This window comes from Schistocerca americana, chromosome X (assembly GCF_021461395.2).
Source record: "Schistocerca americana isolate TAMUIC-IGC-003095 chromosome X, iqSchAmer2.1, whole genome shotgun sequence".
NCBI classification, from domain to species: domain Eukaryota; kingdom Metazoa; phylum Arthropoda; class Insecta; order Orthoptera; family Acrididae; genus Schistocerca; species Schistocerca americana.
Genome location: NC_060130.1, coordinates 163391924 through 163409204, shown reverse-complemented (window position 1 = coordinate 163409204; position 17281 = coordinate 163391924). Strand labels below are relative to the sequence as shown.

Here is a 17281-nt window from a genome sequence, read left to right as displayed (position 1 = left end):
CTTTGAAAATATTCTGTACTTGGTGTTACAAATGTTTCACATGGTTTAAAAATGGGCAGACAGAAGTTAAAGATGACCCTCATTCAGAACACCCTTTGATGTCTACTGACGATGCTCATGTCAGTAACGTCAGTGAAATTGTGCATGCCTGTTGAAGACTGACTGTCCGAGAGATTGCAGAAGAACGTGGATCGTGTGATGAAATTCTGACGCAACATATTGGAATACATCGTGTTGCCACCAAGTTCATCCCATGCCTCATGAGTCAAGACCAGAAAAACCTTTACCTCACAATCTGTGAAGAGCCTTTGGATTGCCCAAATGGGAACGAGATGTTCCGTAAGAGAATCATAACTGGTGATGGGTCGTGGTTCTATAGTTATGATGTTGAGGCCAAGGTTCAATCTTCACAAAGGTGGTGAGACAATTCATGGCTCTTGCATCACAATGACACACCCACACATTCATCCCTGTTGGTGTGTGACTATTGAACAAAAAACAAAATCACTGTGCTGCCTCATCCTCTGTACTCTCCAGGCCTGGCCTCTGTGGACTTTATTTTTGTTATTTTTTTTATCTTTGTAATTTTTTTATTTCCAACATTGACAACACCGTTGAGAGGACAAAGGCTTACAACTATAGATGAGATAAAAGAGAATTCGCAGATGGTGTGTTGTGCAATACAGCAAGCACCGTGCTAAGACTCTTTCCGGGAGTGGAAATCGCATTGGGAGCAGAGTATCAATTGTAGAGGAGAGTATTTTGAAGGAGACCAGGCACAATAAGTAAAAGGTAAGCTTAGAAAACTTTTATGGACAAAATTCAGGAATTTTTTGAACAGGCCTTGTGTACGTAATGAAATTTGACAGCTAGTTATGGAAGATGGCCGTTTGAATGGTGCTAACAAAGAGACAGCCAAGAACTTTACACATGTACAGAGCTCTTGCATGCCTGCATATCTCTCTCACCCAACTGCAAGCTTCTCTCACCACCCTGCCATGTTGTCTAAATGGGAAGATTCGGAAACTGCGAATGTGCTGCCTTAGATGTTAATGCAGCCGCATAAGGAACAGTGAATAGCTCGCACACGCATGTTGTATACGCTCCAGGAAATCCAGGAAAAACCCGGTAATATTTTCAACCGGGAGACAACTGTGAGAAACCCAGGAATTTTTTAGAATTCCAGGAATTTCTTGTTTTTAGTTTTCAGTTAAATTTTTGTAGTTTTGTTTGCTAAGAACTGACACTCCAACAAAGAATTTTACTTTAGTCAGTCCGCTACTGCAGTATAATACTGCAGAAATAAAACATGAAAGGGGGGGGGGGGGGGGACTTTTACTTTTTACAGCAACAAAACAGTGCACACACAAGCGTCTGCCCACAGCAAAATGTGTCACAGGCTTTAGGATGAAGACTATGCAATACTTCATAACAACAAACTGTTTCCAGTGGGCATGACGTCACAATGGCTTTCATTAGGTTTGTTTAAGCAGTTGCCAGCGGGCTTATGCGCATGCACAGTTGAGTCGCATATGACAAGTACCTTCTCCTGCTTCTGGCTACTTGAAGTGCAACTTTTAGCTGTATCCAAGGTAACTACACACGAACTGTATCAGCAGTAGCAACAAGCAGACAGATGCCACCCGGCCAAGCTGCCAGATTCGTGCATTCGCAGAGCAGTCTTAGTTGTAGTGGAATGAGGGGTAGTCTCCATGTGAATTGTGTTTACATTTAGTGATTTTGCTGTTTATTTTTGATTTACAGCTCTCAAGTCAAATGAAAACAAAACAGATTTTTGTGGCCGGGAGCTATAAAGTGAATTAAAATACATTCACATAATTATTAGTTTCTGTTTTCTGATTTTATTTCATTTCCAGGTTTTTGGCAGTCTGGCATTAATTGCTTTGCAGAACAACGAAGTTATTTTTGCCGAATTGCTAAAAAGATTTGGTTTTAATTAATCTTTTCTGCAGAGGCAGTCAATTTATTTGAAACACTATTATCTAGTGTCAACTGTTGGCGGAATTTCAAGTGCACGTTGTTATCTTTTGGGACGTATGGCATCATGCCATAATAAATAACTAAACATGAGAATATAATACTGCACCCCGAAAACCACACTGGAAAGTTTAATATCAGCTTGGGGCCCACCTCTTGATGAATCTGGACATAAGAATGCGCTCTTTAAGCTGAATTATGCAATTTAGTATGGTTTACAAAATTCTGATGCTCTTGGAGTATCCTCTGATGTCCATTCTCTGGGTCTCTCTGACAACTGCTGAAACGAATTCTAATAAGTTGTGGGAAAATATTGTGATTTGTGGTGTGAAAAGTGTTACTTTCAAAGTACATTTCATTTTACGCAGTAAAAGTTATGTTACATGTGCGAACATGCTTTGAATTTCTTAAATCACAGAGCGTTTGATTCTCATTTATAGCTTAACACTCTGAGGGCCAGCCATTTAGCAGAATTTTAGGCCCAGAAGTCCAGACATTTATGTCATTACTTAAAATTTTACTGTCACATTTATGTGATGTATCGAAGTGTAAAACATGCAAAAAAGACAAATATTATAAGCGAAAGCTTGATTTTTTCTTGTAGCTGCACTATGTACATTAATTTAAACCATTAACTTTTCCTATTTGTGTGTTCGAGCTACTTAACAATGATGTTGCTATAGGCTGACATCATCACATGTCCTATGCTCTGCTTCACTACATTTACATGCGACACATCTTCCGAAAGACAAAATTGTTTTTCACTGTTGTGTGTGCATGTTAAGGTCTGAAGCACATTTGCTAGACCAGTTGACTGCAGCACCTGGAAAACAGCAGTTATAGTTTATGATTTAGTCAGCACAGTCGTTACTCGTCTTCAGTTAGACAAGGGGTAAATAGCTTCAGTCTAATATTTCTACTTATCCTTCACTGTACAAAAAGCCACTCTGTCAGTATTAGCCGAAGTTTTTAAAAACAAGACGAAACCTGACAGCCTAAGCCCGTTTCAATACTGGCTGCATTTACATGGGAGCGAAAATTGATTGTGGAATTGGAAAACTGGCAACCAGAAGCAGATTTCCATAATCAATTTTGAAGTGTTTGCATGACTGCCCAGAAGCGGTATTGGGAGATTGGTTTACAAAATCCGGTTTTGGGAGCCCCATGTAAACAGGATGATTATCTGCTATCATTGACTGGTGACTGGTGACATGAGCTATGATTGGCTTACAAAAGCACACTGTGATTTCGATTTCAATGCTTTGGAAACTAAAATTCTGTTTTTGATGGAATTCGACTACACACCTTCGTAATACAAAAAAATGCAGCGTACATGTTGCCGCAAATCAAAGATCTTTTCAAAATGCCTTTTTTTCTGGGGTTCGTTTCCTAAAGTGGCAGGAGGTTCTACGCTGGTATATAAAACCTTAACCATTCAAAGGATTGATAAGTTTTAAAATTTGGAGGGAGTATACTGTCACTGAACATGGAAGAAGTGTATTTTTGCCTGGGAGAAAGTGTATTTTTTAACCAGGAAGCCTGGGAAAAATTTGGGGAACTTTTTTTTCCCTTGTCTTTGTGTACACCCTGACACAGCATGGTTTCAAATTTCTTATTTCTTGACAACACAGATCACAAAAAAGAAATTTTCAGTATTATTTAATTACTTTTGATTCAATGAAGGGACAATAAAATTTTATCTGCTACAAACTGTCTACATATGGAAGACATAGACAGTTTCGCAGATTTTCTTCACTCAAGTTGTCATGTAATCGTGACTTATTTAATCTCGTAATTGAAAAAAGCCTTTCACACACACATTTTGCTCAAAACATTTATGTCATGTTTACAACCTAATTATATAGATGTGGAAATTCTTCTTGAAGAAAACTTTGTAGAACACCTGTACAATTTTAATGAAAAAAAAAAATCTTTTAAAGTTGAATTACATTGCAGAATGATCAATTTCACGTGCAAATGCACAGGGGCATTTTGAACAGGAATGACAAACAGTCCCAAAAACAGATGTTAGACAGACTGGTGGTGTCCTGAAAAGTTTTAAAACTGTCCTTGTAATTTGTCATAATTCACATTTTCTTTAACACCTGTGGGCTTTCAGAAACAATAGTGGTTTTTGTCAGAAGCAGTCTTTTCCACAATGTGATTTTCTTTTTAAATACATCCCCTTTCCCATTATATGAGAAACAAGTTCCTTCTCATCTTATATTGCGCTACTAAGGGCAGTATGCAGTCAAGTCCATTTGAAATGAGGTCTGCAACCCATTCCAGATCTTGTAATTTTGGTTCCTACTTTAATTGTTCTTTTTTCAGAACTTCAAAAATAGTGGATCTTAAATTGAAAAACCATTCCTGGCACGCTTCCTGGTGTAACCAATATCTTAAACAGTACTACATAATGTCTCCATGATCTTTATTCAGTTTCATGAAAAGCTGTTGAAACTGAAGTCGTAATAATTTGTGTGCTTCAGAACTACTTGTACCACCAATTTCATCATGCCTGCGAATGTAGCACAAAGAGCTCCTTGATATGCATAACCATGAATCCCTTACGAATCATTTGTTAATAGCTTTATTTTGTTGCCATTTCACCATGAGTTAAATTTTCAAATTCCTTGTTCATGTTTTATAACAGTTCTGTAGCAAATTTGTGCTGTGTGTCGATTATGGGAATGCATAGTATAGATTAAGTCTCATCATCCTTCTCTTCAGAAATGAAGTGTGATTTCCAGTTACTTTTAAAGGTTTGTGATGATGAATTACTAGACTGACTCTTTTTGTCAGTCCGTCACTGGAACTGTAAACTAATTTTATACAATGAACAAATAGTGTACAATAAATGGCACTGACTCTATGATTGGTGCGAACTGAAGCAAGTTGTGCCAAACAAATAATGCCACACAAGATATCGGAAGAAACATTGCCACATTGCACTGCTAAATGAATGTACCAGGTAGTTCCAAGAGCGGCGGTGCAGAAGCTGAAACATTCAGTGGTGTGCTAAGGCACACTGAGCTCTGGACAGCTGTTAGCAGGTGAGGCAGCTAAAAATAATGAAGCTGATTGAACCCCCCCTCCCCTCCTCACCTCTTGGGTATCATTGACTGGTGTGGAGTACGTCTTGGTCTCAGAAGCAGATGAAGGCAGGATACTCTGAGTGAGTTTCTTGGCCCTGTTTTGCCATGGCAAAGGACCATTTCTGGTCACTTAGATGATCAAGGTGCCTCAGCAGTGGGCTGTGGCAAGTGATAATTCCACTTACCATTGTGGCGGCCTGAGTTCTTCCACCATACTGTGTCAAAACAATATTCCAGTCCTGGTAGCAGGTTTCCACAAGCACCTGTCTTAAATGCGTGGTTACGGGTTGCGCAGTCTGTGTTGGTGCAAAAATGACGTTACTTTCACCAGCAAGTAGTGGTTGCTCTTAAGACTGTATACAACATGTATGCTTTATGACAATCAGTGCTAAACCTTGTGCTCCATTTTGTGCTGGACTGGACGAGAAGTGCATTAGGCAACAGTGGTATCAGGTGGCAAGAAGTTGTTTGTCTTACGTACCGTAAATTATAATTAAGATGGTAGATGACTGCTGTATTTTTGCACACACCCTTGAGTGTCATACTTTCACCTGTAGTCTTTAGTGGAATTAATGTTGTGCTTTGATGGTAACCCCATTGTTATCTCTGGACAAATAATATTTTGCACTAGTATTCCCACTCAGTGCGATGGTCTTTTTCAGAGAACTACAACCTGTGAACTGTTGAAACGTGAAGACGTTTACTTCGCCATTGACTGTTTAAACTGACAAATTATATTTACTTTGCATAGTTTTTTCAGTCTTGTGACTTAAAGAAAGTTATGCGTTACTGTTTTTAGAATCCTTATGTTTTCTACAATTTCCTTTAACAAGACTGAAATTTTCTTTTCCCTTACCGTGGGACATTAAACATTAATGGAAATATATCTATTTTACCCCAGCAGTATTGTGTATCATTTGGTGCGGTTTATTTATTCTTTTTCTTTATGTCTCATAAGGAACTTTATCTGCAGTAGTGTTATTTTTTTCTCATTTACTCTTCTTGAGAAACATACAAAATAAAAATGAATACTAGAAAGCAAATAGTGTGCATAGCACACGAACAATCATGGGGCACATTCATAAATGACAGAACACAACTTACACGGTAGACATCAATGTCCATTCAAAGTCATGAAAGCTTTGAACCAAGAAGGAAGAGGCACTGCACTGAAAATTGTACCTAATGAACAATGGATAAATCATTACATGGTATTACGGGGTCCCCATAGGACTGAAAATTACACTGAAGGAATGATACGATTAATCCAATTACTATGGAGGAACTAGAAGAAGCTTTGAAATGTATGGAAAACAGGAAAGCCTCCATAATGCATGAAATAAATGCCAAATTACTTGAATATAGAGGCATATCATTAGCTAAACGTCTTTCAATGTTAGTAGGTGAATCCTGGAGGATTTGCAAGATCCCAGGCCATTGATATATGGCAGAAGTAATCTCTCTCTTCCAGAAATTGAAATCCGATGACTATTAAAACTGTCATGACATCAGTCTCTTAGAAACTGGCTTACAAAGTATGTTCAAAGATGTTATAACGTCAAGTTGAACAAATATATTTCTAGGACGACACAATACATGTAAGTCGCAGATCAAGTAAACAAAGTAAGATGTGTGTACACTGTCACAGTCAAATCAGCACTCAGTCCAAGTCTAGCGGCCGCTGGCTGGCTGGCCACTTAGGTGGCGCGGCTGCTGTACGGCTGGCAGACAGCGCCGCATGTAGAGGACGCGTGTAACTGCGTGGCGGCACTTTGAAAGATCGGCGAGTCACAACACTTTTCCCCCCTTTGAATTTTTTGCACTGGTCTTGATAGAGGTGGCCTGTAGATTGCTAACGTCCATAGGTGGTGTTTGACTGACCGTAAAGTCTCGAGGACGAGGCTTCCCGTACAGACTGAAGTGTCCCCGATGATAACGGGTTGAGATGACTGGAGACATGGGGGTCGAATCTGCTGGGGCCCCGTGCCCCAATCTACCTGTTGTGGCAAGTCCGGTTGTTATAACAGGAGACATGGGCGATGTGTCGGCGTCCGTAGGAGGAGGCGAGTAGAGTTGCTCTGACAGATGATGGTCATCTGGTTCCTGCATGGGCATGTCTCCTGGTGGCGTCAGTTCTTGTGCTGGCACCGACATGATGGTGAGAGGGCTGCGTTGTGAATAATGAGAGATTCCAAGATCCCGAGCGTTGGGTAGAGCCGGAGGTGGTGTAGCGGCATTCGGAACAGGCGTTGCCGGCACACGAGGTCGAAGCTGATCTGAATGACGCACTGCGACACCTGTGTCCGTCTGGATTTCATACAGGCGTCGGCCACGATGTCGTAAGATGTGGCCAGGACTCCATTTTGGCCGCCTGCCATATCCCCGTACCCATACAAGGTCGCCGGCGGTGAACCGGCCAAGCGAAGGCATCCGCGGCCGTGAAGTGGAAGGCCGCAGAAGATGAAGTAGCGTGCGGGGCTGTCGGCCATGTAAGAGCTCAGCTGGGCTGTGGTCGCCCATGGGGGTGAAACGGTAAGAAGCCAGAAAGTGAAGAAGCGCATCATCAGCAGCAGAAGAAGTCAGGACTTCCTCATCTGAGCCTTAAATGTGCGGACCAGTCGTTCAGCCTCACCGTTTGACTGTGGATGGAACGGAGGGGCCGTGAGATGCATGGTGCCATGATGGGCACAATAATCCGCAAAATCGGAAGAAATCGGAAGAGGCAGATTGCGGACCATTATCAGTAACAAGAGTAGAGGGAAGGCCTTCCAAAGAGAAAATGCGAGCTAGAGCATTGGTGGTTGACGCGGTGGTAGGCGTCGTGCAACGGACAATGAAAGGAAAGTTAGAGTAGGCGTCAATAACGAGAAGCCAATAAGTACCTCAAAAAGGTCCCGCAAAGTCAGCATGAATACGCTCCCAGGGCTTCTCAGCAAAGGCCATGGTGACAAAGAGGACTTCGGGGCGGCGGCCTGTGACGCAGAAGGGCCGCAAGCAGCGACCATGTGTGCGATTTGAGAGTCGTTGCCGGGCCAGTACACATGATGGCGCGCCAGAGATTTTGTGTGAGAGACACCCCAGTGCCCTTGGTGAAGGAGGCACAAGACTGAAGCACGCAAAGACTCAGGTACCACAACACGCGGCGAAGCATTGTCAGTGGAAAGGAGGATAGCATCATCCCTAGGTGCGAGGCGGTAACGCAAAACGGTGTAGTTCCGCTACGGATCAGAAGTCTTAGCGGACGGATGATCTGGCCAACCCTTCTGAATACAGCGTAAAACACGAGAGAGGGTAGGATCAGAACCCGTAGCAGCCGCCAACCGGTCCCCGGTGACGGGGAACCCGTCCACAACCCGCTGCTCGGCTGCCACATCAGGACCCATGGGAAGGCGAGACAGTGCATCAGCATTCGCATGTTGAGCCGTCGGCCGGAAATGTATCTCATAATTGAAACGTAAAGAGCCCAACGCAGCGTTGTCGGGAAGCGACGTTGATGGATGAAACAAGGAAACAAGTGGTTTGTGGTCCGTAACAAGATGAAATTTGGATCCATAGAGAAAAACACCAAACTTATGTAGAGCATAAATAATGGCCAAAGCTTCGTCTAGAGTTGGATTTGCCAACGGAAGGGCACGTTGCCTAACTTCTTTGTTGGGTGCCGACCGGATAATAGCATCCCGTACCATGGAATCGGCGTAGGATTCTTTGTGAACGTCAGTAACAAATTGACACTTTTGACTGAGTTCAGCAGCCCAAGCGCGATAGGATTGATTTGGTTGTTTTTGACAACGATAGAAGGCAACATGAGAGGCTACCACATGCGTATGCTTTTGAAAATATATGGACAGAAGTGAGCACATTTCAGCAAAGGACAAAGACGCAGGATCTTTCAAAGGAGCCTATTGCGACAACCGATACATTTGAGGTGAAATCCACGAAAGGAACAGAGACTTACATGTTTGGTCGTCCACGACATGAAATGCCAAGAAGTGCTGTCGAAGACATTTTTCGTAATCAGACCATTCTTCTGCTGTCTCGTCATAAGGAGGAAAAGGAGGTAGAGACAACGACGAGAGACGCCCCGCATTGGAAGCCGCGACGAAATCACGAATCACAGATGTGAGAAGCATTTGCTGTTCAATGAGACCTTGCAATAGTTGCTCTAAAGTAGCCTGTGAGTCAACGATGAAAAAATAAAATTCACTACCTCGTCGCCAATTGTTATAATGTCAAGTTGAACAAATATATTTCTAGGACGACACAATACATGTAAGTCACGGATCAAGTAAACAAAGTAAGACGTGTGTACACTGTCACAGTTAAATCAGCACTCAGTCCAAGTCTAGCGGCCGCTGGCTGCCTGGCCGCTTAGGTGGCGCGGCTGCTGTATGGCTGGCAGACAACGCTGCATGTAGAGGACGCGCGTATCTGCGCGGCTGCACTTTGAAAGATCAGCGAGTCACAACAAAAGATTATTAATAACTACATAAAAAATATTGTAGAAGCTATCATTTCTTAGGAACAAAATGGGTTTAGATCAGGTCGTTCATGCGTGGATAATGTGTCTGGAAGGGCATTAAAATGGCCAAAACCTTTATAACAATGCCAACCCCATAGGGAAATGGAAAAAATCAAGGGAGAAGGAGATTTTTTGTTAATGGAAATGTAAACAAAGAAATTAGGATAGTTAGGATAGAGACTTAAGAATACAGCACTGTGCTTCTGTTTGCAGGTGATATTGTTATTCTTCAAAAAAATGATGATTACCACCAGAGATCAGTATACAATCTGAACAAAATATGCAAGGAATCTTTTTCTAGTAATACAACAAAAATAATAGCATTCTTAGGAAAATATTCACTTAGATCAAAAATTGTTTTAGATATTTCAGTTGTAGGCCAAGTCCCTTGGATCTCAACTTCCAACTTGTCCGTGGTACAATTAGAAGAATTCTGGACCATAAAAGTGCAAAAAGAGACCACCATGAAAATCTGTAAAATGATGGCATAGAAGCAGAATGGGAAAAGAAATATTGGAAGCCCATAGAAAAGATGGAAATGATTTTATTTGTGAGTTTGGAACAGGCAATAGCCTAATCCTTGGAAGGAAGACAGTGACGATCTTACAAATCCATACATCAGCACTGGTAACTGTTTCTGAAAATATTTTAAAACTTTCCATGAATCCAGGCAAATATGCGTATCACAGTTTACTGTGTTGTTGTATTATGTTCTCAGGCTTCGTATGAGAATCATAGTAGTGAACCCAAAATTCAGGAAATATTCATTAGCTTGTGTAGCATTTCAGGCATGTATTTTACTTCAATTTCAAGCTAGTAAATCAGTATTACAATTTGTGACTGTTCAGAATTTCATTTTCCAATGCAGAGCTTGTACACAGCTCATAGTCAGAGTTGTAGATTCTTTTCAATGTGTGACATATATGTGAACTTTCCAGGCAGGTTAAAGCTGTGATATATGGACATGTGAACCTAGAAATGTGCTTTCATGTGCAAAGTCTTTAAAGTTTACAGATGTGGGTTCAAGAAAATAATTTTAATGTGTCTAGAAAATTTTTACATTGCATACATTGATGGAAAAAAATCTCTGATTTCGAACAAAATGTGATACACAGTTTTAATAAAAATGTTTTTGTGTGGTGAACGCAATGAACAGGACTTCATGTGACATGACCATTTAAAAATTAACAAAGTGATTTGACTCAAGTTATTTACAGTACATGACTGGTTTAGTCCATGGTGTAATTTTGCCTCACTATTTAAGTTGCATTACATATATATTGTACCATTCAACTTACTTTTTGATCTCAGATTATTTTTCATTGATATCAAGTAAATCAGTTATTCCTTCTTACCCATCAAGTGACTGTTTTACAGAGTATGTATTAAATACATGAAATCTGTTTTTGTTACTCTAAAGGTTATTGTGTGGGCTGCCACCCAGAAGTGAACATCTATTAACACTATATGTGATTCTCTTACAGATTCTACACTTGCTACCAAGTACGTGAAAGATAATGAAAAAAAGTATCTGAATAAATATCCTATGGAATTTGGAGGAAGACTTGGTACTTTGTTGCTGATTTTGTTCCTGCCTTTATATGTCTTGAGTTTGTTTAGTTTTAATTTGGTAAGTACTACATATAAATGTAGTGAGCAGTATATTCTCTCTTATCAGAAGTCATCTTCCCTTGATCTATGTGCTGTTGTACAGCATAAGACATAAAGATAAATGCTCTGAAACCTTTGGTTACAGAAACTGAATCCTTAAAAGTCCTGTTTTGCAGCTAACAGTTTGAAAAAGACATAGTTAAAGATCACACTGCTAATACTCTATGGTTATGTTAATGAATCTTAATTTCTTCTCCTACAAGGTGGCAGCTCTGCAGGACTCATCAGTTTTTTATTTTTTATTTTAATGCATAATTGAGCTATTCGTTAGCAAAATCAACTCTTTAACTGTGAACTTTGAATGCAACTTATTAAATATAATGAAAGGCTTGATGTTGAAATGTAAATTTGATAGCTGGTCGAAGAGGCTGAGCGGTTCTAGGCGCTACAGTCTGGAACCGCGCGACCGCTACGGTCGCAGGTTCCAATCCTGCCTTGGGCATGGATATGTGTGTTGTCCTTAGGTTAGTTAGGTTTAAGTAGTTCTAAGTTCTAGGGGTCTGATGACCTCAGCAGTTAAGTCGCATAGTACTCAGAGCCATTTTGTAAATTTGTAATTATTGTTTCTTTGTCGATCAGTCAAGGAAATTTCATGAATTTCAGTTCAATGCCATACAACAAAAGTCTGCCTGCATACCATATGGAAATGCCGACTTAATATGGGGTACAAAAGTGTCTATGTCACGAGCACAAAGGTTGATTTGGTATGAGAAAACTGCCATTTGCAGTTTGAAGTGTGGAAAAAGGTTATTTGTACTTATTGGTAAAAGTGTGTCATAAGTCATTTTTGGGGGGTGGGGTGGACAATAAATAGGTCACACTTGCCAACAGAAATTGTGCTATTCTCATAGAGATAATATTTGCATGGAAATGAATTGGATCCCAAATATATCACCCTCATTATTTTCCACCTCCCTCTCATTCAGGGATTTGCTGGTAGATCATATGCACTTCGTTCATCTACAGCACCCTACAGGTGACAAATGCACCACACCATTAGTTCTGAAATGAATCAGTGTGGTTTGATTGGCTTGATAAAGACTTCTTGCTTGATTCTCAAGATCATTGGGCCTCAGTGATGTTGAGCCACACTTCTTGGAATACTGCCTTGTGTTCATACTGGATCATTTTCTCTTAGTTGTGAGTTGAAGGGTGATGGTGATGGATGATTGTGGTTTCCTGCTATTTCCACTGTGTAATGGTGTTTGTGTCACAAAGTGTCTCCATTGTCATCAAAGTAAAATGGGGACAGCATATTGCTAGGGACTTGTGCTGTTGCCAGTTTATGTTGCTTAATTACTATGTGCATAATTTGCTAATTTCCAATGAGAACTTAATTTCAGATGCTAATAGTTAATTTCAGATGCTAATAGTTAATTTCCTCATAATGACAGTCAGGTGATATCTGTTTAACAGATTCCGCAGAAATTGGTCTACTGTGTAATATCATTAATGTAATCTGTGGTGAAGAGAAAGCTAAGTTTTGAGGCCTGGGGAGTACCATTACATATTATTTTACTGTTAGACCGCAAACTCAAAATCATGGTATCATATGTTTGAAGAGTCTTTTTGTACCATGCTCATAATTTGTTAATTGTGTATATAGAATATGCATCAGTATGTTTGTGATATTGTGTCATTTCAGTTGGGATAAGAGTTATCCATGGCTTATTGGAAACATGGTTACTATTTGTATGGAGTTGTCTAAAAGCTGTTAATTTTGTGGAAGGTAAAATACACAAACTCTAAATAATTTTTTTCCCGTTTTGAAGTGAACATTCATATGCGATAACAGGCCCAAAGATTTCTTTGAAGGTGGAGGTGCCATTTGTTAAAGCATTGTTCTCATTCCTCTTTTAATTCTATGCTTTGATTATTTTCTTTTCTAATCTACAGTGGTGTGCAAAATTTAAGGAGAAAAGTAACTTTCACATGCTGTATCACTGCCAAGTAACATAGCTTGATGAAGCTTGGGCTGTACATAGAAAGAACTGACATTTGATAGTACCCAATGAGACGAACGGAAATGACAATTTTATTCAAGAGAATAATTACGCTGAAGTCAATGCGAGTTATGTACTGTGTAGAGTGTACCATTCCTCCACCAGCATGGTTGACAACTGCTGGATGGTTATTGATGCCAGTGGACATGATGCAATGCATCATCCCACTTTTGCTCAATGTTATTTAAGTTCAGGAGGAGGGAGGCCAGGCCAGTACATTTGCCACGAATATCCTCTCATTCACCTGCACAGTTTGATGTGATAGCTCATTGTCATCCATTAAAATGAAGTCATAGATGAATGCACCTATGAAAAGAAGTACATGGGGAAGAAGTACAGTGTCACAATGAAGTTTACTGGTGAGTATACCATGTTCAAAGATATGGAGGTCAGTACACTCATGTAACATTTCCCTCCACCACACCATAACATCTGGACCACCACAACAATCGTGCTCGACAGTGTTCCTGGGTGCATTACATGCCCTCATATGACAAGAGTTGAGAATACGTAATGCACCCAGGAAAACTGTCAAACATGATCATTTTGGTGGTCCAGGTGTTACAGTATGGGGAGACATAAGGTTCCACAAGCATACTGATGTTCAAATCTTTGAACGTGGTACACCTACAGAGCTGTGTTATTGTGACACTGTACACCTTTCCCACATGCATCTTTCCAGGCTACATTTCATCCGGAATTCCATTTTTATCAATGACAATGTGCGACCACATCGAACTGTGCAGGTGGAAGAGAGGATATTCGGTGAATGGACTGGACTGCCTGTTCCCCCCGACTTAAATCCCATGGAGCACTTGTAGAATGTGTTTGGCATACATATTGCAGCATGTCCACATGCACCAATGACCATTGAGCAATTGTCAACTTTCCTACCACAAGAATTCCCTCCCAGCTTTGTGCCCAGCATACGAGCATGTTACAGAGCATGCAGTGCCATCCTGCATCTATTGGTGAAGAATGATTTGTACAGTGAAAATCTTCTTTCAGCATCGTATGATGTCTCAGATACATGTGAAACGTACCACAGCTCTTCTTTGGCAAATTCCTCTTCAATATTTGTTTCTTCACCAGAAAGGCTTTTAAAAATTTGACTCAATGTTTTGTAACCAGATGTATTTTTTCCCTTAGCGCCTGATTCAGTTTCACAAACACAAGTTTTGCAACTCCAGTTGTTTCTGACAGCATTTGTCTATCAGAAAAAGTGAATGTTCCAAGGAATTATTTTGGGCTTCCAACTGCTTAAAATATGAGGTATTTTGGAGAAACGATTATGAATGCAGTGTGTCTTTTCTAGGATGCCATTTTTAGTAAAACATTCTTGGACTGTGGCAGAACTGACTGTACCTTCCACATTTAGGAAATTCAATACACTTTTCGCTTCACTGAAGTGTTGCATTTTATAAGACACAACATGTAACCATGTTCCTCACTGAGTTAAAACTGGCCGAGGAGGTACAGCCAAATTTGCAAGGAGGTCACAAAATTTTTGAATTCTAATTGGTGACGTGACTAACACTGCCTTCACACTAGAAACAAGAAGATCCACATCATTATACTGGCTTCTGATGATTTCAGCAATACAATGTAAACTGTAAGCAAGGCACATCAGGTGAATTAATTTAGGGTAAAGAATTTTTAATCTGGTTCCCACTTTAATGATATACAGAGCAACATCACTGACAAATAACAGTACACTATCACATCATGTCATTGAAAAATCTGGCAACAGTAGGGTGATTTACTTGGTTGAGAATTTGTATATTAAGAAGTGACCTGCTCCCTGTTTTCATAGCACCAACTACAGCACTATGCATGAACTGTCCCAATGCATCTGTGGTTTCGTCAGTGTGTTTTTGTGATTTATCATATTTTGAATATTACAAATCACTTCTTGAAAACATTGTGCTATATCGTTTTTGCACTATGTAAATTTGTCTGATACTCTCCTATTTATGTATTTTTAGAAAAATACATGAAGTTTCACATTATTCGGTTTCCACAACTGAATGTCGGAACCCACTAATGCTAAGCCCAAGTCTTTGAAAAATATGTCACTATAACTCGATTGTTCACCAACATTGTTTTTGATCAGTTGCTGGTTTAACTTAGATTTATTCTTAACCCTCCCCTCAGGTCACCTGATATTAATTTGCTGCACAATGTCATATTTGTTCTTTCTAGATACACTCTTTTCCTGCAGAAAACATATTAAGACACTGTCGTCGTCACTGAAAATATTTCTTCCAGACGTGTTTACATATTTGCGTAAGAATGCTGATTGAAAGGTTTTTGTGAATGGCATTCCCTACTTATAACAGCAAGCAATCGTGCACACTGAAACCAATGAGTGTTGCATGACACACTGCAGCTTGGAACTCAGGGATTCACCACATGTGCCATTCTCATCATGTCAATACAGTAACTGACTGATGAAGTGATGACTCATCTACCTAATTGCAGCATGTTCTTTCTCCTTGCAGTGTTATTTCACATCATCCTAGCTGTACCTGAGAATTTCTTTCTTGCATATTTGACTGAAGTTAATTTTTATAAACCGTTAAAAAAGATAATCACTGATTGATAAATGATTGCTAGGAGTCATATAAGCATTTTAAAAATGACAGTTTTCAGTGAAATATGCTCTTTTTATTAAAAATGATAAAATAAATAAGCAGAAACATTTAATTGCAAAATAAGCAGAAAAAGCCCAGACAGACATAGTTAAAACTGCTTATCTAAGTGTGTCTTATGAAGTATAGCCTTTCTGCTTATTCCTCAAAGTGTGGAAAAAATGATGTGTTTTACTTAGAAATCTGGGCTTTAGTGAGGTACACTCCATTAAGAAGTATGTCCAGCCCTTTGTAATGTCCAGACAACCATCATAAATCACAATGACTTCAGGATAATTATTGTCTTTGAATAAAAGCGTCATTCCTGTTCATCTCGTTGCATGTTTCATTCTGTTACCTTCTGTGCTACGCTATAGCAGTTCTTTCTGTGGTCCAAGTTTCATCAAGCTAGTTTATTTGGTAGCGACACATAATGTGAAAGTGACTTTCATCCTTAAGTTCTGCCCATCAATCCACTTAGACAAGACTTGTCTTTTAATTATGCCAAAAAGATGCAGTGCCCCAGCAACAATACAGAAAAGATGACGTTTTATTTGGGCATGATGCTGTAACTTAATGTTATAAATTTCTCAGTCTAGTGTTCATGTTCATGGAGCATCAATAGTGCCCATAAATTAATATAAAAGGATTGAGATGTAAGCTGGCAAAGTTTTTATTGGTTTACTTTGACTTGTTTCCCAAGTTTTCTTGGCTAAATAGAATTTGTCTTGGAAAAACTTGAACTTGGTTGATTTATAAAGTTGTTGCAGATCCTGTATATTCTGCAAGAGTCAAATCAGGCTGGTTGAACATGTAAGACTACAATTATTTCCTCTCTCTGTGTTAATAAATCATCAAATTCTTTAACTAGGAAACAGCAAATAAAATGTCTCATCAGATTTATATAGAATTCATTCAGTTTGTTACATTTTTCATGAGTAATTCCTTGAATTCTTACAGAACCTAAGAAGAAATGATGATTGACAATTCTTTCTGCAGGAGGTGTGGTAACTTTTGCAATATCTAAAGATGTTTCACTCATAATAATGATCCTTTGTCATTTGGATGTAACAGTTAATGGCAAGATTCATATTATTGGTTAAAAAATTGGGGTATTGTCAGGAATCAGAGAGATAAATTATTATTTTTTATGGAGACTTTCTTCAATACAGAAGTTTCTCTCCAACATAACAATACGCTTACAAATTATTATAATGAGTATTGCACAAGTGCTGGACACACTTTCTTCAAGATGTTCCTCCATCTCCTTCAATCTTATGTATCCCCTTCTGCCCATTCAAACAACAAATGCTCTTGCACATCTCTTGCAATATAGCATTGGGAAAGTATTTGCACAGAGATTAA

The 17281-nt window shown here is 39.5% G+C and overlaps 1 protein-coding gene across 1 annotated transcript in view; it reads left to right on the top strand.

Annotated features, from left to right (window-relative positions):
• LOC124555885 (delta(14)-sterol reductase LBR-like) overlaps positions 1-17281 on the top strand; it is a 241770-nt gene that overhangs the window by 166513 nt on the left and 57976 nt on the right. Inside the window, exon 13 of the mRNA XM_047129946.1 lies at positions 11097-11242. Coding sequence (XP_046985902.1) covers positions 11097-11242 — 146 coding nt within the window. The remainder of the gene's footprint in view (positions 1-11096; positions 11243-17281) is intronic.